The sequence below is a fragment of the Panthera leo genome, chromosome A2 (genome assembly GCF_018350215.1).
Source record: "Panthera leo isolate Ple1 chromosome A2, P.leo_Ple1_pat1.1, whole genome shotgun sequence".
Taxonomy (NCBI): domain Eukaryota; kingdom Metazoa; phylum Chordata; class Mammalia; order Carnivora; family Felidae; genus Panthera; species Panthera leo.
In genome coordinates, this window is record NC_056680.1 from 10,279,876 (window position 1) to 10,299,082 (window position 19,207).

General features: G+C 47.3%; 1 protein-coding gene across 4 annotated transcripts in view; it reads right to left on the reverse strand.

Annotated features, from left to right (window-relative positions):
• Positions 1–346: 346 nt before the first annotated feature.
• The window catches only part of ADGRE3 (adhesion G protein-coupled receptor E3), a 47,242-nt gene continuing 28,381 nt past the window's right edge, over positions 347–19,207 (reverse strand). For 2 of the 4 annotated variants that reach the window (XM_042928685.1, XM_042928684.1), the window contains exons 8-16: positions 14,998–15,182; positions 12,670–12,837; positions 10,647–10,844; positions 10,124–10,359; positions 9,765–9,831; positions 9,260–9,351; positions 8,247–8,415; positions 6,878–6,973; positions 1,486–3,291 (exon numbers count right to left, since the gene is read on the reverse strand). In XM_042928685.1, the coding sequence (XP_042784619.1) occupies positions 3,244–3,291; positions 6,878–6,973; positions 8,247–8,415; positions 9,260–9,351; positions 9,765–9,831; positions 10,124–10,359; positions 10,647–10,844; positions 12,670–12,837; positions 14,998–15,182 (1,259 nt within the window). In that variant the 3' untranslated portion in view covers positions 1,486–3,243. Of the gene's footprint in view, positions 954–1,485; positions 3,292–6,877; positions 6,974–8,246; positions 8,416–9,259; positions 9,352–9,764; positions 9,832–10,123; positions 10,360–10,646; positions 10,845–12,669; positions 12,838–14,997; positions 15,183–19,207 lie in introns of those variants that run through there. The other 2 variants (XM_042928688.1, XM_042928687.1) reach the window with 2 other exon arrangements.

Sequence of the window (19,207 nt, forward strand, 5' to 3'; positions counted from 1 at the left end):
TCCTGGGCATCTCAGGCTAATTCTTCTCCTTCGCAATTTTCATCAATTGACATTTTGATCTGTGCTTTGAGATATTTCTTCCATGTGTTCTTCTAAGCCCCTAATTTGGCTCTTGACAGTGACCGTACTCTTCTCTTGTTGATCCAGAAAAGTCTCTTGTTTATCCCATTTTTATTAAAATTTTTTTTTAACGTTTATTTATTTTTGAGACAGAGAGAGACAGAGCATGAATGGGGGAGGGTCAGAGAGAGGGAGACACAGAATCTGAAACAGGCTTCAGGCTCTGAGCTGTCAGCACAGAGCCCGACGCGGGGCTCGAACTCACAGACCGCGAGATCACGACCTGAGCCGAAGTCGGCCGCTTAACCGATTGAGCCACCCAGGCACCCCTATCCCATTTTTATTTAGTTCCAAAGAGCATTTTGGTTCTGTACTCGAATCTCCATACATTCTTATTTGATTGTGTTCAGTTCTTATTGGAATTATTCTCGTGTTAAGTTGTTTGTCTACACCAGCAGGTCTGTTGGGTGGGCGTCAGTTACACCGGACCATCCTCTTTGCAGCTGCCGGGACCTCTCAGTGTTGTCATTTCTTCTTGGGGCTCAGCCCTGGGGGGTTGAGAACTCTAAGCAGGGGCCGTTTCCCAAGCGATGGGAGGAGGCTGATTCTTCGCCCCAAGAGGTGCATGTGCAGGCAGGTAAGCAGAGACACCTCCTTGCTCCCCGGTCTCTGCTTCCTCCTAGATTCAGGAGCAGGGCTCCTCTTGGAGTTCTTGGGGGCCAGAGGGATCTCACACACACACACACACACACACACACACACACACACACACGGGAGTGATGCGGGCCTATCCCAGGAGGTCCATGGACCCCTGTGGGCCAGACTCTTCCTGGGATGGACGGTGTCTGATCTTCAGCCTGGAGTGTTCTTCAGCTTATCTTGGGACTCTCCACCTGGTGCATGGGGGAGACATGTCACCCCCAGATTTCCCTTTGGGGATTCCCCTAGAGACAACACCCTCATCTCTACCCAGATGCCACTGGCCCCAGCAGACTCTGGGTTTAAAGAAGCAGATATATTAGTGTAGGGGACGGAGAGGAGTTGAGAAATGTACAAGTGGCCATTTGCCTAGAATCCACCATTTCTCTTCCTTTAACACAAGGGCCAGCAAATTATAGCTTGGTGGGGGGGGGGGGGCTGTCAAATCCTGAGTGCAGCCTGTTTTTGTATGGTCAGTGAGTTAGAAATGGTTTTTATATTTCTAATAAACACACACACACACATCCTGAAAAGTCTAAAATATTTGCTATTTGGCCATTGGCAGAAAAAGTTTGCTGACATCTTTTTAGTTTCTCTCTTTATTAAAGCTTATTTATTTATTTTGAGAAAGAGAGAGTGGGGGGGGGGTGCAGAGAGAAAGAGGGAGAGAGAGAGAATCCCAAGCAGATTCCACACCGTCAGCACAGAGACCGATGTGGGGCGCAAACTCCTCAACTGCGCAATCATGACCTGAGCTGAAACCAACAGTTGGATGCTTTAACCGACTGAACCACCCAGCGGCCCCTTCAGTATATTTAGATACCGCTGGGGGAAGAACCAGGAGACAGGAGGTCGGAGAGGTGGGAGACTCAAGACAGAGAGAGGAGATATCAGTGGAGAAAAGTCCCCAGAGAGGCCGGAGGGGATAAGCAAAGCACAGAGGGAGGGGTTAGCCTTGAACCAGAGGAGGGATCCCTTTGCTGTTGTGGAAGAATGGAAGAGGGGACGAAGGGCACCAGTGAGGGAAGGAAGCAAGGGTAGGCATGGATGTGGATGTATTTGTAAAGGACGTCAGGAAGTCGGGGTAGTTTCTGTCAGCTGGTGTTTGTTATCTCTGAAGGAGTCGACAAGGTCTCCTGCCTCATGTAAGGGGAAAGGTGATGGGGACAGAGGAAGGAAGTGAAAAGCTACAACTTTTCTTGGGGGGGACGCTGACTACGGACAGGAAGAACAAATTTCGGGTAGCATGGAGAGTCTGGTGTATATCAGAAAGCACGTATTTGTAATGACTCCAAACCGAGTGATTCTGGGATCTCACTGCCCTGATGGAGAAGTCGTTTGTTCACAAGGAAGGATGCTTTGGACTCCAAATAACATTATCCGACCCAAAGTGGCTTAGCAATAGGGTCGTATAGCAGCCCAAACCAGGACGTCATGGGAAGGCTGCCCTTGAATTTGTCTTTGTTTCTATCAAGGAGAAGAGGTATTTTCCAGTAGGTGTTTCTTATATCTCATTGCCCAGAACTGGTCCAGATGCACCCATCCTAAACCAGTCTCTAGCAGATGGGAACACAATCGCTACGGCTAGTTTAGGCTGGGGTTTCTTGACCTCAGCGCTACTGACATTTAGGGACTGATAACCCTTGGTTGTGTGGGTGTGGGGGCTGTCTTGTTCATTATGGGACGTTTAGCAGCATCCCTGCCCTTTGCCACATACACGCCAGTAGCATTCCCCTGCCTTTCCCCAGTCGTGACAACAAAAAATGGCCTCCAGACTTTGCCAACTGTCCTATGGGGGTGGGGAATCACCTCTGGTTGAGAATAACTGGGCTCAGACCAGTCTCGGCTGGCCCCCTGCGTCCAGGCACACTGCTGTCCCACACCTGCAAATAACCAAGGTTGTGTTGATAAGGAGCATATGATACGGTGAGGGCTGCTGAGTTAGCAATCTGTAGTGACTGCCATTGTTGGACTGGTCCTGGATCAAGGTGTTCCCAGGAATCAGAATGGAATCAGAATGAGGGAGTAAGGTGTCACGATTAGGGGAGAAAATCTTTCGACATGGTTGACCATGAGCTTTAGCCTGGATAAGAAAGGAGGTACAGCTGACAGTTTGGGAGAAGCTGAGGGTCTGAAGGACTGGATGAGTTTCAAGAGCAAGGTTAGGACGAATGCGTGTAAGAATTTGAGGAAAGGCCTTTAAAGGGGCCTGCCTTGTTTACAAAATGTCCAGGGACTATTTGCAATGGCCATGATTGGGGTCCCCAGCGACAAGCACTGGCTGAGCCCATGACAGCGAAGAGAAACCCAATGCAACGCCCATTTACTGGGGGCCCGTTGTGCAGAACAAACACTTCAGGAAGTAAAGGCTGAACATTTCCTCTCCAAGGAGGTCAAAGGTAATGGTCCCCCTGGTCTCCAGCTCTGTTCTTCACGATGCCAACCAAATCCGTGGCTGTGACTTTCCATGTGGGGTCGAATGTTCTAGTTCGAATATTTTCTCTTCAGTTGCTCTGGGAAAACACCCCCCCCCTCCCCCGACAAGCAAAAGACGTTTAGATTAAAGGTAGAAGTAAGGATGAAACAGAACAAAGCAACCCCCACCCCCACCCCCACCAATAAAACAGAAAGAAAGTGCAGAAGTGGGTTAAAGGCAGTGTTACTTAAGTGGTAGGTCCTTTGCCTCCTCAATATACCATTTGTCGAATGGCCAAACACCAAAACAGTATTTGATGGTAAGCTGGTAATTTATTCAATGGCCAGAGAACAGAGACGGGGAGCTTGTGTTCTTTTTTACAAATTTATTTTTAAAATTAATCTTTTTTTAAAAAAATTTTTGCGAGGGGAGAGGCAGAGAGAGAGAGAGAGAGAGAGAGAGAGGTGGGGGGGGGAACCTCAAGCAGACTCCACGCTCAGGACAGAGCCTGAAATGGGGCTCAATCCCATGACGTCATGACCTGAGCCGAAATCAAGATTCGGGCGCTCAACTGACTGGGCCACCCAGGCACCCCAGGGAGCTCATGTTCTAAAGGCACCTTCTCCCTGGTTAGGTCTCATGGTCAGGGTTTTATGGGGTTAGGCTAATTAAGGGGCTGATAAGCAAAGCTGACGTGGGGGTTTTTCAGGCAAGGGGGAGGGGGCTTCTAGGAATCAAAGTGCCACCTCTTTTCTTCCCCCACGTGGACACAGTTGGATCTGTCATGGTGCCGGTAGGTGTGTGTGTTTTTTAAAAAATTCTTTTAACATTTAATTCATTTTTGAGAGAGACAGAGCATGAGCAGGGAAGTACAGAGAGAGAGGGAGACACAGAGTCGGAAGCAGGCTCCAGGCTCTGGGCTGTCAGCACAGAGCCCAACGGGAGACTCGAACCCACAAACTGTGAGATCACGACCTGAGCTGAAGTCGGATGCCCAACCAACTGAGCCACCCAGACGCCCCTAGGTGTGCTTTTTTTTTTTTAAAAATCACAGTTGGATGGAAATGATATTGAGGTCATCTGGATGGTTAGCCTGGTGTCTGAACTGGATCAAACTGGTCAAAAACTGGGTTATTGTGGCTTTTTCAGAGCCTGTTAGCAAGTCCTTGGCGACAAGAGCTCCATCCAGCAGGAAAGAATGACATGATCGCCTAGCATTTTGGAATCTTAGGACAGGTGTGGCCTTCTTCAGCTTAAATGGGAGGACTTCTTGGGGCGCCTGGGTGGCTCAGTCGGTTGAGCATCTGACTTTGGCTCAGGTCATGATCTCACAGTCCATGAGTTCGATCCCCGCGTCGGGCTCTGTGCTGACAGCTTGGAGCCTGGAGCCTGCTTCGGATTCTGTGTCTCCCTCTCTCTCTGCTCCTCCCCTGCTTATGCTCTCTCTCTCTCTTTCTCTCAAAAATAAACAAACATTAAAAAAAATTTAAGAAGTGGGAGAATTTAAAAATCCCAAATGAAGAAATCGTTTTTTTTTTTTTTAGTTAAAAAAATGTTTATTTACTTATTTTGAGGGGGGGGGAGAGGCTGAGAGAGAGAGAGAGAGACAGAGACAGAGAATCTCAAGCAGGCTCTGCCCTGTCAGCACAGAGCCCAACAGGGGGCTCGATCTCATGAATCTGGGATCACGACCTGAGCTGAAATCAAGAGTCAGATGCTTTGACATGAGCTGAAGTCGGACACTCAACCGACTGACCACCCAGGCGCCCGACGTCTTGTTCCTTTTGTATGTCTCCTGCCCACTGCAGCACCTTGACACGTTGCAGAACTCAACAAATATCACGTTTACCACCTACAAGTTACAACCTGGTTTAAAAGCTGCACGAGAAAAGCGATGCCTCCTGTAGCAGCCCGTGAGGACAGGGGTTCCTGGCCTTGTTCTATGAGTCATTGTATGCAGGAAGTCCAAAGCTATCATTTCCCTCCTGTTATTTACGGTTCATTCACAGAACTCTCTGTCTAGTCAGATGTGACTTTTTCCACAAACAATATTGCCTGGTTGCAGAACTGACCTTCCAACGTTAGCAAGTTTCTAGAGAGCACAGCTTGGAATTTAACCCAAGGGCAAATTTGTCCATGGAGAAAGAGGAAGGATTTAAAAAAGTTTTTTTAGAGAGAGAGTGCATGAGCAGGGGAAAGGGGCAGAGAGAGAGAGAGAGAGAGAGAGAGAGAGAGAACCTTAAGCAGGCTCCACACTTAGCACAGGGCTCAAACCCACAACCCAGGGATCATGACCAGAGCCGAAATCAAGAGTCAGACACTCAACTGACTGAGCCACTCAGGTGCCCTGGATTTTTGTTTCTTAGCTTTTTAATCATACTCTGTGCCTAGAAAAGTAAAAGCTTCAGAGATTCTTTTAATTAAAGTGAATGTATTTCCTACAGGGAGCTTATATATATATATATATATATATATTCCCCTTTCAAAGATACACTGATCTTACTCAATTTCCACAATGTTACAGAACAATAGTAAAAAAAAAAATTCCTTATTTATTGTGGGAAACCAGTTACTGGAGTGCTGGAAGCTTTGAAAATCATTCTGGATTATCAAGGAAGTCTTGTAATGGTCACAGCCAGCAGTCAGTCCCTTTGACAATTTTACTCTCATTGGGAATGATTTAAACCTGATACTCACAGTTTCGTTTTGTTTTGTTTTGTTTTCTGATCACTTGACTTGCCCTAGGATTTTTTTTTTTTTTTTTGGTCTTGTTTTCCTTTTAGCCCTTTTGGAGAGATTTTGAATGAATTCGCCTCCAGTTAGGGATAGATGCTTCTTTACTGACTCAATATTTCCGGTGCTGAGAGTATCACATATTAGCTCAAATAATGTGGAAAACTATGTGTCTCAATTCTGTTTATTCTAAAAACAACACACTCGAAGGCTCCTTGGCTAGCAGATGTGGTGGGTGTATGGGAGCATACAAATGAGACTGGGAAAAATTTTTTGGATTATGAGTTTTGGAGCCCTTCTTGCCTATCTAGGGGCATGCCTTCTTGGAGAAGTATGTTCTCTCATTTCTCCAAAGAGGCAAATAAGGGACAGCTACAGAGAGGTCCAAGGTAGTGCTGGAAACTCATTCCTTGGTGCATCGAGTCTGAGTTAAGTCAATGGAGGAACAGTTGAATACCAGCTATCAAGTTCCACGGAGGTCCTCTTTCTAACAAGACCATTTCCTCTCCCTGGAAGGTCCCATTATTCCATATGCTCCTCTCCTATAATTATGTAGAGCAGCTGGGGTGGGGTGCCTCTCCTGGAGCCCTTTCTGCCAACACCACTGGGCTTACGTCCACCTCTCCAAGGGATAGCGGGATTTCAGAGGATGATGACCACTGCTCTATGTCTGTGATTCTAAGCCTCCCCCCAAGGATTCTACGTTAGATGGCAGTTATGCTGGTGACACGTTTGACCCTTACTCATTTGTATGACGAGAATATATACACAAGCCAGCTTAAGCACTGTCAGTGATCAGGGAAGGGTCAACTGAGGAACGATACGGTAAGAATGAGAAATGCAAACCAGGTCATCAGGAAAAGAGCTCTCCGTCATACCCCCCAGGGAAGGGACCTCATACGAAGACGCGGAGAGGGGGCTTTGGGTGTCAAGGGAGGAAACATTAGAATAAATCACAAATCCTCTTACCTCACTGGGTCTTGAGTTTGCACCAAACCTGGTGGAAAGTGTGTAAGTCTCAGACTCAGGTTTAGATTTCATGATCTCTCGGAACCATTTTCGGACCTGGAATATCAAAGACAAGACTGGAATGGTTTCTGTTAACATTGGTGGGTGAAGAGAGAAACCAGTGAGTCAGGAATAGAACAAGTTTTAAAAAACTTCAACAACACGTGGCATATGTGGACAATGAAATATTATTCACTGAGCCTTAAAAAGGAATGGTATTCTGGTACAGGCTGCAACGTGGATGGACCTTGAAGGCATTACGCTCGGTGAAATAAGCCTGGAACAAAGGACAAATATCGTCTGGTTCCACATACCTGAGATCCTTATAATAGTCTAAGTAATTGAGCCACAAAGTAGAATAGGGGTTACCAGGGACTTAGTGGTGGAGAATGGGTAAAAGAATGGATATGTGGACAGACAATGTGGCAAAACAAATATAGCACAAAGATAATTGAAGTGATTGGTATATATGTGTCCATTGCATAATTGTTTTAACCTTTTTGTGTGTTTGAAAATGTTCATAATAACATGTTGGAAAGATTAACTTATTATTTAATGCCGTCATAGAACTATTAAAACGTATTAGTATGGAAACTATCCCATCACATGGAAATGTGATTAAGAATTCATGTGTTTAAGTGGTGTGGTGGATTGCATTAGTGATTTCAATTATTCACTCCTCTGTCACAGTATTACACCCTGTCTTAGCCTCCTGGTGGCTAGAGGGTTCTTTTCCCTTGACTTTGGGCTTGGACATATGACTTTCTTTGGCCAAGGCAATATCAGTGGAAGTGATTCAAGCAGGACCACAAGGCTTGAAATGGCCCCTTTCCAACAGGACTTGTCTTCTTGTGATTTTGCCATTGTCATCAGAAGAACAGATCCTAGGGAGCTTCTCGGTTTCCGCTAAGCCTCAGGAGGAGTCTCAAGGAGAAGACCTGAACGTGATCTACATTCTAGAACCAAGCCAAGCTGAGCCCAGACAAGATCGGCTGAACCTCAATCAGACTTGAGAATGAGAAAAGCAAATGTTTGTGTTTCGGCTCCGGAGATTTTTGAGGTCGTTTGTTACACAGCAATAGCTGACTATTACAAATGGGAAAACTGAAGAAAAACATATTTCCTTGATGTAGCAACTATTTACTTTCTGAAAGCTGTTAATAAATTCATGTATCTTATAATCAAGAATATCTTGAAGTAGAGAGAACATAGTGTTTACATATGGCTCACAGCTTATATGAAAATTCAGAGAACATAGATTGAAACGATTCAAGGGTTCATTACACTATGTCCTAACTTTATGACAATAAAAAAAGGGGTTGGTGTTTACCTGCTGGCTGAGGAGGCAGTACACCAGGAAGATGAACACTCCCTGCAAGCTGTTGATGATGGTGAAGAGGTAAGCCATGACGCGGGCAGCTGGCCCCACCTGCAGGACGCCCAGACACCACGTGCAGCCCAGGATGAGGAGCTGAGCCGTCGCTTTGAATGTCAGCATCCTGGGTAGGAGGAGAGAGGAGGCTCGTGATGCACCGGGAGCAACAGCCCCCTCCCCACCCCACCTGTTTTCAAGTCCACTCCACGGATGCTTCCTACTGAGTAGCGATCAACTTGGATCTTTATCGTCAATGATTCCACAAAAAGAAATGGTGTTTGGGTCAGGGACGGCAGTTTGACTAGGACTAGGGATGGTAGTGACACTCCAGAATGTGAGTTTCAAAAAGGTCACGATGTTTCAGGAAGACCCCTAATTTTGTTCAGCTGACATTGTCGAGAACATTCTGTGCCCCTGGCCCTAGGCTGGGGCTTGGGCATTCAGAACAACCAAGACAAGACTTCTGTTTCCACAGCCCTTAGAGTCTGGTGGCAAGACAAAAACAAATGATGACTTGTAACATTTGCAAAGTGAGGTACTTCTGCCCAGATCCCATCCAGGGCTGTTCCTGTCCCCACCTTCTCCATGACCTGACCCAGAATGTGCTTTGCCCAGAATAGAGGCCACTGATTCTGTGCAAAGTTGAGGAAAGGAAAGGACATTCCCAAACTCCTAGGTGATGTGACATGTGGTTGATGAACCTGCGTTCACGTGGGGCAAGAGAAGGGGAAGGCAGGGGGCCTAAAACGCATGAAGGCATGACCATGAAAGGGTGCGCTGGTTTCTGGGAACTGTTATGTGATGTTTTGAGTGTGTTGTCAGGATAGAAATGTTCTCAGGACCTGCTATGTAAGGCATGGAAGCAATCCCTGTGTATCAGGGCAAAGTCCATTCTCTCTGGACATCAGATCCTTGGAGCTCTGAGGATAATGCTCTGGATGGGGGACATTCCTCTGACTCCTCCTCACCTGGTGTTCTGGAGGGTGGACACGTCTCTGTTGAGGGAGGAGAGCTTGTTTTTCACAATCCAGAAGGTCATCAGAAAGAAGGCCAGATTAATCTGCAGAAAGCCCACAGGTGTATTAAATTCACTCCACATCTGGTAAGCATCCTCCTAGCTCATCCAACACCTAACCCGGCAGGTAAGAAGCTTTTGCCTTTTGTAGAAGTCCTAGAAGACTAGACCAACCACCCTGTAACTCAGGCATGTGTTTGTCCTGTAACTTTGGCGAGCACTTCGATGCAGTTCGCATGGAAACTCCAAATTTTAGCACTGAAAGTCCCAGGTCTCAGGAAACATGTTAGTCCTGTTGTTGCAATGGAAATTCCTGCATCCTGGGGTGGGGGGTCTCTCATCAGTCCTGGGCCAACTGGAATGATTGCTCCCGCTGCCTGTAACCCTCCTGGTACACCTGGTCTTTGAATGACCGTCACTTTGGCAGGCAGGATGCTCTGATGTCATGTGTTACTCACGGAGAAGATGGTGCAGACGGGGCCCAGGAAGGTCCATACAAATCCTTTGTCTGTGTGGAGCCAGCATCTAAGAGAGAGATGAGAAGTGAGTCAAGAGAACATTGGCCTTTGTGGATAAAGAATCACTAGAATGTATAATATATAATGATTAAATACTTCATAATGAACATTTAAAATAATTAAATCTTAAGGACTTAAAAACAGTTCAAGGAACACAAAATTCCATCAGAGAGATGTCTTCGGAGTGGGCACTGACCTTTCCTCTGCCTATCATGTTCGGGGGAAATTAAATCGCTATTGGTTCTATGATGGCCACAGTTGTGCTGGAGAAGATAGGGGCAGTGGGAATTTGCACTTACCTGGTGGGTGTTCCATAAAGGGAAGGTCTGGAGGCAGCAGAAATGGCCACGATTAGAGCCGGGACTCCATAGCCCACAGGGAACATGAGTCTCTTCATGAACCTGCTCACACTGGTGTAGTTGACCACCGTCAGGTTGCGTGCCGTGAGGAAGAGGTGTAGACCGTCCAAGAGCATCCAAGTGAAGGAGGCCAGGTAGAGATAGTGTAAGGCCCCCGCGATGATGGCGCACAGCAGCTGGGGGAGGAGGAAGGAGTCACCAGGAGGGACTGTCAGGGAGGAGGGTGGCCCCAGGACCCCTCCCATCCTTGCCAGCGGGGAGAACTCGTATATATATATATATAGGGTCGAGTTGTTGAGAGAGGATTGTCTTCTGCTTCATCAGTCAACGTGAAATAGGCTATTTACCCCTCCAGCCTCCCTGTCACCCAACGATATTGTGTTAAGGTATCAGTGCAGCAGGGCTCCACGAACTGAGCATCCCGTGGCTCAGGGCAGGGGGTCCTCTGTGACAGTGTCAGTACCTTGATCTTGGTCTGGTCGATGGCCGTGAGGAAGAGCAGGTGGGCCAGGAAGAGGCAGATGGAGAGCTGCAGGTGGAGCGAGGTGCTGGTGTTCTGGATGGCTTTGCACAGGAGGAAGGTGAGGGCTGCCAGGAGGAGGCACAGCAGAGAGAGGCCCAGCCCCACGTAGGTGATGACAACCAGCACAGGATCCTCCTCCTGGGACCCACCGAGGAGGACATCACAGTCAGCCTCCAGGATTAATTTCCCCCCCTTTGGAATGCGGCATCCCAAACATAGGCATGAAGCCAGTTGATAAGAGTTTAAGAAGCGTCTGTCAGACTAAGTCGTCTTCTTCCCGGCTTTACTGAGGTATATGTAACATACAAAATATTGCACACGTTGAATGCACACATTTTGATGAGTTTGGGCATAGGCACAGACCTATGATGCCATCACCACAGTCAAGGTAATAAACTATCCATCACCTCCACGATCCTGTGTCCCCCTTGCTTTTTTCTTTCTGTGGTAAGAAACAACACGAGATCGACGCTCTTGACAAGTTTTTAAGTGCACAATACTGTGTTAACCATAGGCTCTATGTTGTACAGCAGATTTCACGTGGAAATGAAAGAATGTGCTAGGCTAAGTCTTGCACTCAAGAGATAAAGGAAGCCCTGTGTCGCAGAGGCCCCTCACGCTCTCTGCTACCTGTCCTTTGGCCGTTTTCTGTGAAATCCAGTGACCCTGCCGTAGACTATTTCTCCTGCCACAGGAGCATGCCTGGACATGCCAGAGGGGTCACAAGTACCAGGATGTTAATACCCCTAGAAGCTTCCCTCAAACAATACAAGTATGGCATTGGTGTAAATATCCCAGCTCCCTCACCTTTATGTGGGAAGGCTCTGAAATGCATGTTCTAGGATATCTCCCAGGAGTACCCAATGGGATTGAGTCCCAGTTGTCTACGTTGGTAACTTTCTCTCTCCCCCTCCCTCTCCCCGCCTCTCTCTTTTAGAGGGAAGGGAAGGGACACAGGGAGAGGGAGAGAGAGAATCCTAAGTAGGCTGTCTTCCTGGTGGGGAGTGCGATGTGGGACTCGATCTCATGACCCTGAGATCATGACCTGAGCAGAAATCAAACTGACTGAGCCACCCAGGTGCCCCAGTAACTTCCTCTTTGACACACCGCTTACTGGCTGCCTTCTCTTCTCTGTCTCACCTCCCTACTGTCCTACTGATGTGTCTTGGGGTCGCCTCCCAGAGAAACTACTTGCCCTCAAATTTTTTGTCTCAGGATCTGCTTACAGGAGATCCCAAACTAAGGCATCTGTCTAATTCAGCTCTTGGGGCTCATCTCCTTAAAGACAGGAGCCACAAGTCTGATGAGCCACGCAGACTCAAGCGAGACTCACCGGTGGGAAATGACAGTTGCCGTCTCTTATAATCACATGGGGATTTTCACTTATTTCAATGTCACTTTATAGAATTTCTTAATCCTTTGTGTTTTTTTTAACCTTAAAAATTGTGAAATATAATGCACATATAGAAAAGAGCACACACACACATGTATCACATGATCCATAATTACTAAATGGTTGGTAAGATCATTAGTCTGTAGACATTATCCCAGAAGCTCTTTCCAATTGCAAACCACCTTCTCCCCCAGAGGTAACCGTGATCCTTTTAGGATAAGCAATTCTTGATTATCTTCATAGTTTTACCACCTAAGTATGCAACCCCTGAGAACATGGTTTAGTCGTGTCTGTTTTTAGATTTTTTAAAGTTTATTTATTTTGAGAGAGAGAGAGTGCAGGCAGGGGAGGAGCAGAGAGAGAGGGAGAGAGACTCCCAAGCACTGCCAGCACAGAGCCCGATGTGGGGCTCGAACCCACCAACCTTGAGATCGTGACCTGAGCCGAAGTCGGACGCTCAACCGACTGAGCCACCCAGGCACCCCTCCCATTTTTTTTAAAGAGTATTTATCATCCCCCCAGAGGGGCTGACACAGGGCTGGCTGGAGGAATTAAATGTACATGTTGTACCTGGTTGGTTAGGGCCACGAGGACAGCAAAACTGGACAGGTGGGTGGAGTTGCATATGGTGTGACTTTTGTTCGCTTGTATCAGGAAACAGCCGTCGCTGGACCACTGGCCGCCCTCGTTCATGCTTTTCCAGTAGACGCAGATGGCCTTTTCACTGCTGGGCTTCATCTGAAAGTAGAAGGGCTCGTCACGTTCTTCCTTGGGACGGACAACTCTCAGCGTGTGGGTCTACACTGGGGTGGCAAGTGAACAGACACGTGGCCTCTTAGAAGTGACTCAGGCGATTTTTATTCTAACTGAAGAGGACGCCTGCCAGGACGCCTGTTCCCACAGTCGCAGTGCTGTTGGGGTTCCATGTAACATGAAACAAAATCAAGGCTCTCTGGGGGGCCAGAATTTTACAGGACGTCATTGGTTTCAGGACTTTATCTGCCACCAGGAAGTCAAACAAACAAACAAACAAAAGTAAATAAAAGAGGGGCGCCTGGATGGCTCCGTTGGTTAAGCGTTTGACTCTTGATCCCGGCTCAGGTCTTGATCTCACGGTTGGTGAGTTTGAGCCCACGTCGGGCTCTGTGTTGACATCAGAGCCGGCTTGGGATTCTCTCTGTCCCTCTCTCTCTCTCTCTCAAAATAAATACATAAACTTTAAAATAAAATAAAATCAAGTATCTATGGCTCATAGAGTTTTCTCCTAAACACTCCCGAAGGCAAATTTCCATGATGTCTTCATACCAGTTCTGTCCCTGACCCCTTATATTTTTTTTTTTTTTTTTTTTTCAACGTTTTTTATTTATTTTTGGGACAGAGAGAGACAGAGCATGAACGGGGGAGGGGCAGAGAGAGAGGGAGACACAGAATCGGAAACAGGCTCCAGGCTCCGAGCCATCAGCCCAGAGCCTGACGCGGGGCTCGAACCCACGGACCGCGAGATCGTGACCTGGCTGAAGTCGGACGCTTAACCGACTGCGCCACCCAGGCGCCCCTCCCTGACCCCTTATAAAACAACTGCTCATGCAATGAGACGGGAAAGTTTAGGAAAGAAATGTCGCCAGGAGAGAGAGAACAGAATCAGCCTTCCACCTCTTCTTTTTCTCCCAGGGGTTTCCAGAGCATCACTTCATGGGGCCAAGGAGACGAGGAAAATGTTCTCCTGTTGGGAGGCTGTATCTCCTTTGATAATTCGCTAGACCATCTCTAGATGCCATATATCAAAAATTCCATACTTAGATTTTAGGCCTCGGGTAGGCAAAACCGACATGTCCCCACTTTCTCCCCCTGAATTCTTATTTTCTTTAAAATTAAAAAATAAGTTTATATATCTTTGCCAGCTTTCTTGAGATATAATTGACATATAAATTACATAAGTGTAAGGTATTCAACATAATTATTTGATCTATGCATACGCTGCACAACAAAGTTAATTAACATCCATCACGACCTGAGCCGAAGTCGGACGCTTAACTGACTGTGCCACCCAGGTGCCCCATAAGAGACTCTTAAATACAAAGAATCAACTGAGGGTGGCTGGAGGGGTTGTGGGTGGGGGGTGGGCTAAATGGGTAAGGGGCATTAGGGAAGACACTTGTTGGGATGAGCACTGGGTGTTATACATGGGGGGTGAATCACTAGAATCTACTAAAATCATTACAGCACTCTATGCTAACTAACCTGCATGTAAATTCAAAAATAAAATAAAATTCCAAGTCCTATGCTTAACCAACCGAGCCACCCAGGCACCCCCAAATTATTATTATTATTTTTTCAGATTAAAAAAACAGTAGGGGTGCCTGGGTGGCTCAGCCGGTTAAGTGTCTGACTTCGGCTCAGGTCATGATCTCACGGTTCATGGGTTCGAGCCCCGCATCGGGCTCTGTGCTGAACGCTTGCTCAGAGCCTGGAGCCTGTTTCGGATTCTGTGTCTCCTTCTCTCTCTGCCCCTCCTCCATTCTCACTCTGTCTCTCAAAAATAAATAAATGTAAAAAAAAAAGTAATCTCTACCCTGAACGTGGGGTTCAGACCCACAACCCCGAGATCAAGAGGCGTAGGCTACACCGACTGAGCCAGCCAGCAGCCCCCGAAAAATTATTAATGAGCTGCTTTGCATGGTGGTTTTCTTAGGACGGGTTCAAACTCTGGGAAGACTGAGTCTAAATCCAGAAATACTACATCTTCTGAATCTCAATTCAGACCCACCACGTTTCAAGAGGCTCCTGGCTACGGTATTCGACAGCACAGTCCAGAAGCCCAGACTGGGGACGGAGTGCACATTGTTTGGTCCACCTCCAAGACCCCCTAAGCACGCTCAAAGAGCAGCTCTGACCCACCTTCACGTGCTGAAAAGTCAGAATCACAGACTTGGGGAGAGATGTATTCCTTTCGGGTCCAATAGCGGCACTCACTACCTGAGAGTTCAGGTAAACTCGGTCTTTGCCATTTGCCTCTTCAAAGAACGTTGCGTTTATGATGTTTCCAAGAGAAGAGTATGAAATAAAGGCAATTGCGGTGGGACCTGAGGAATCGGAGAAATGAGAGTCTGAAAAAAAATGCCACCGTTCCTTCCCCACGCCTATGATACATGCACACACACACACATGTGCATATACACAGGTATACGTGTGCACACATAGTCACATACCTGAGCGTGAGTGCAATAGAGATTCTCACTGTCTCTCCCTTTTCCACCTCTGACACAGACTTCATGTTTTTGGCCCTGAACTCTTTTTCTGGACTGAATAGGGGAAAACTTGGGGGAAGAACTGGATGGACCGAGAGAGGTTAAGCTGATTTGTGTAAGAGAGGACACTGCTGGCCTTAGGAGAAAATGATATCAAAGTTGGGGGGAGGGCCAAGAAGAGGCTGATGGGATTTTGAGGGAGGAGGAGAGGAGAGAGGTGGGTCAGCCTCGAAGAGGAGGAAACTCAGCAAGTTGGGTAGGTCTTATGTGGTGTCATTCCACTTCCTCTGCTGCCTTCTGGAGACTTCCAGAAAGACTGGCTTATTTCTCAAGACCTGGAGCATTTGCTTTGCATTCCTTTTGGATGAAGAATAATGTTGAGACTGGACTTAAGGAAACCCGTTAATAGTTGGGTTACACGTATGTCTATCTCTTTGTATGTATGAATGTAATCATCTCCTTCTGTATATTATATATGTAAACCAGATCTAGAAATAGTGTATATAGAAATCATAATATGGGGATCCTGGGAGGCTCAGTCAGTTGAGTGTCTGACATCGGCTCAGGTCATGATCTTGTGGTTCGTGGGCTCGAGCCCCACGTCGGGCTCTGTGCTGACAGCTCAGAGCCTGGAGCCTCCTTCGGATTCTGTGTCTCCCTCTCTCTCTGCTCCTCCCCTGCTTGTCTCTGTCTTTGTCTCTCTCTCAAAAATAAATAAATATTGAAAAGAAAAGAGATCATAATATACCTATACCTCTACCTATTCACATATTCAGTTTTCTTTGATGGAATGCCTACTATGTTCCAGACACTATTCTGGAGATACAGTGGGGGACAGGATAAACCACTTCTTAGGGATCTTACTTTCTGGTCCAGGAGAGAAGCAAACAAACATAAACAAACCAATAAAAGCCTATGTCACAGGATGATCAGTCCTACGGAGAAAATTAAGTGAGGTGAGGGGACAGGCAGATTTGGCGGATGCTATTTCAGACAGTTTTCAGACAGCAGAGTGATGGCAGGGAGGGCCAGGTGGGCATCGACAGAAGAGAACGTGCCCCGCTGGTTCAGGGAACAGGGAGGAGGTCAGTGTGGCTGAAGAGGGGTGTGTAGGGTGGAGAGCGTGTGGGGGGGAAGGGGGAGGGCGGGGTGATGGGGGCAGATCCTGCAGGGCCTTATAAGCCTTGAGGAGGGCTTTTGCTTTTATTTTAAGACAGTGGTTGGGGCGGCTGGGTGGAGAAGGAAGTGGCTGACTCTTGATTTCAGCTCAGGTCATGATCTCAGGGTTCATGGGATCGAGCCCTGTGTGGGGCTCTGCACTGGCAGTGTGGAGCCTGCTTGGGATTTTATCTCTGCCCTTCCCCCCCACCCCCAAAAGAAAAAAAAGATCTTTTATTTTAAGCTAGTGGAAAGGCACTAAAGGATGTTAAGCAAAAGAATGCCATAATTTAACATACTTTAATAGGCTAAAAATAAAAATGCACATGATACATTTATACCATGTATTTATAACTATGATACAGTGGAAGGACATGCATATGGCATATATCAATAGGATGGGCCAAATTGTGTCCCCCCTACCCCCCAAATTCATTAAGTTCAAGTCCTTCAGAATGTGACTGTTTGAAGACAGGGCCTTTATAAAGATGGGGCCAGAGGAGGGAGGACCTGACTTTGGTGCCGTGATAGAAATAGGCAATCCTGGGAGGCATCACGGAGGGGGTGAGAGCTGAGCCGCATTGAAGAGTAAAGAAGAACTCTGGACACGCAAAGAGAGACCAGAGACGTGCACTCACAGGGAAAAGACCGTGTGAAGACAGAGAAGGTGGCCATCTGCCAAGGAGAGAGGCCTCAGAAGAAACCCACCCTGCCTGCGCCTTGATCTCAGACTTGTAGCCTCCAGAACTGTGAGAAAATAAGTTTCTCTTGTTTATATAAAAGGAGAAAACAAATGCATTTGTAGTTAGCTTGAATATAATGGATTACGGGCTATAGTATGGGTTATACAGAGTTACAGGATGCTATGACCATATTCCCATGTCCATAAGTTTTCTTTTTTCTTTGTAGCCGCAGAGAAGTCCATGCCGCAGAGGCCATCTATGTGGATGAGTGAGGATTGTAGGGACCGGAAACAGGTTAACAGGTTTCTGGATAAAAGTCCCTTACTAGCTCTGCAGTAAAATAAATTCCTGTTCGAATAAATTCTTCACACGCTTCTCTACTGAGGCTTCTCTGGTCTTGCCTGAGGGAACAGAAGCGATTCATTTCTGTTTCTCTGAGTTCATGACAGTTTTCCATTTGTCAGAGTGAAACAGCGGTAGGTGGACGGAAAAGACGGGCAGGTGATCTGTCCACCTGCTCTTAGGCTTAGAAACAGCTTAGTTTTGAGCAGAGGTATTCTGGTTACGAGCAAAATCACAAGCAGAAAAGAGAAGGGTGGCTGTACTTTTCCAAGGTCAGCCTCTGTGGCCTGGGTTTGTTCTCTGAGATGTTTTACAGGGGACGTGGTGTCATGTGACTGTCTGTCTCGAATTACCTGGGACAGTCCCAGCTCACCTCCGGTGGGTGTCTTCGGGGCGAGTTGGTAACACCTCCCTTCGATCTTAAAGTTGTTGCTCTTTGAAGGTCATTTATAAGGTCGCTCTAGATGAGCATTTCTCAGTTGGCGGGGGCAGGGGGGGGAGTGGCAATTCTGCCCCCTCTTGGGACATTGGGCAATGTCTGGAGGCATTTTTGGTTGTCGCACTGGGTGACGGCTACTGACGTCTAGTGAATCAAGGTGGGGGAGAGGCTGCTGCTCAACATCCCTACTGGATGCAGGATGGCTGCCATGACAAAGAATAGACACAGCCTGAGGGACAGACAAATGTCCCTCTCTGAGCTTGTCACACATCTGTCAATGGGTTCTTTTCTCTCATTGGGAATGTTGAGGCATCGCCCTAAATGTGGATTTAATTCAGCGAACATTTGTCCCTGTCCTCCAGGTGATGTGCCCCTCGTGGTGACTATAGAAAGAAATCATTCATGATTTTGGTCCTTATGGGGATTCCAGCACAGTGGGGGAGACAAAGACGTGTCAATCAAGACACAGCACAACACGTTAGATGCCAGGATGGGGTAGGTTCGAGATGCTGGGGGAACGTAGAGGAGGGAGGGTCAGGTTTTGGTGCCGTGATGGAAGTGCGCAGTCCTGGGAGGCCTCATGGAGGAGGTGCGGGCTAGGCTGTGTTGAAGAGTAACAGTTCACCCAGTGGAGTGGTGGTTGGCATTCCTGGCAGAGGAACAGATAATGCAAATGTCCAGAGATGAGACTATGGGGCATCACTGGGGGAGGGTGAATAGTCCCATACTGGGCACCTCTAGGCCAGGGGCTCCTTGAGGCACATGCAATCACATTACGATGTCTGTAATTTACTTAAACAGTTCAGCATAGGCAGCTGTTGTGGGCTGAGCTGTGTCGTCTCTGAATTCCTATGTGAAATCCTGACCCCCCACGACCCCAGGATGCGATTAAAGAGCAAGCGGGGCCACAGATGTGTTTTTGTCTGGCTTGCACTGGGCAGTCGTGCACACTCTCCACAAATCGTGAGTTTCCGAAGAACCTGGGGACAATGCCGGTGTGAATCACATGGCTGGAGGTTGGCTTCTATCCTCCGCCTGGCCCGTTCTCGAACGGGGCAGATTCACGCGCTTATCTTTTTGGGGGAGGAGAGGAAGTAACAGGAACTAATTGCCTCACTTCCTCAGCTCAGCATGTGGTTAGTTGTCCACGTTTCGTTGTCTTTCCTTTGGGACTTTTGCTGACATTACAGACCAGCTGTACCCACATTTACAGGATGGGATTTTAAGACCTCATTTAT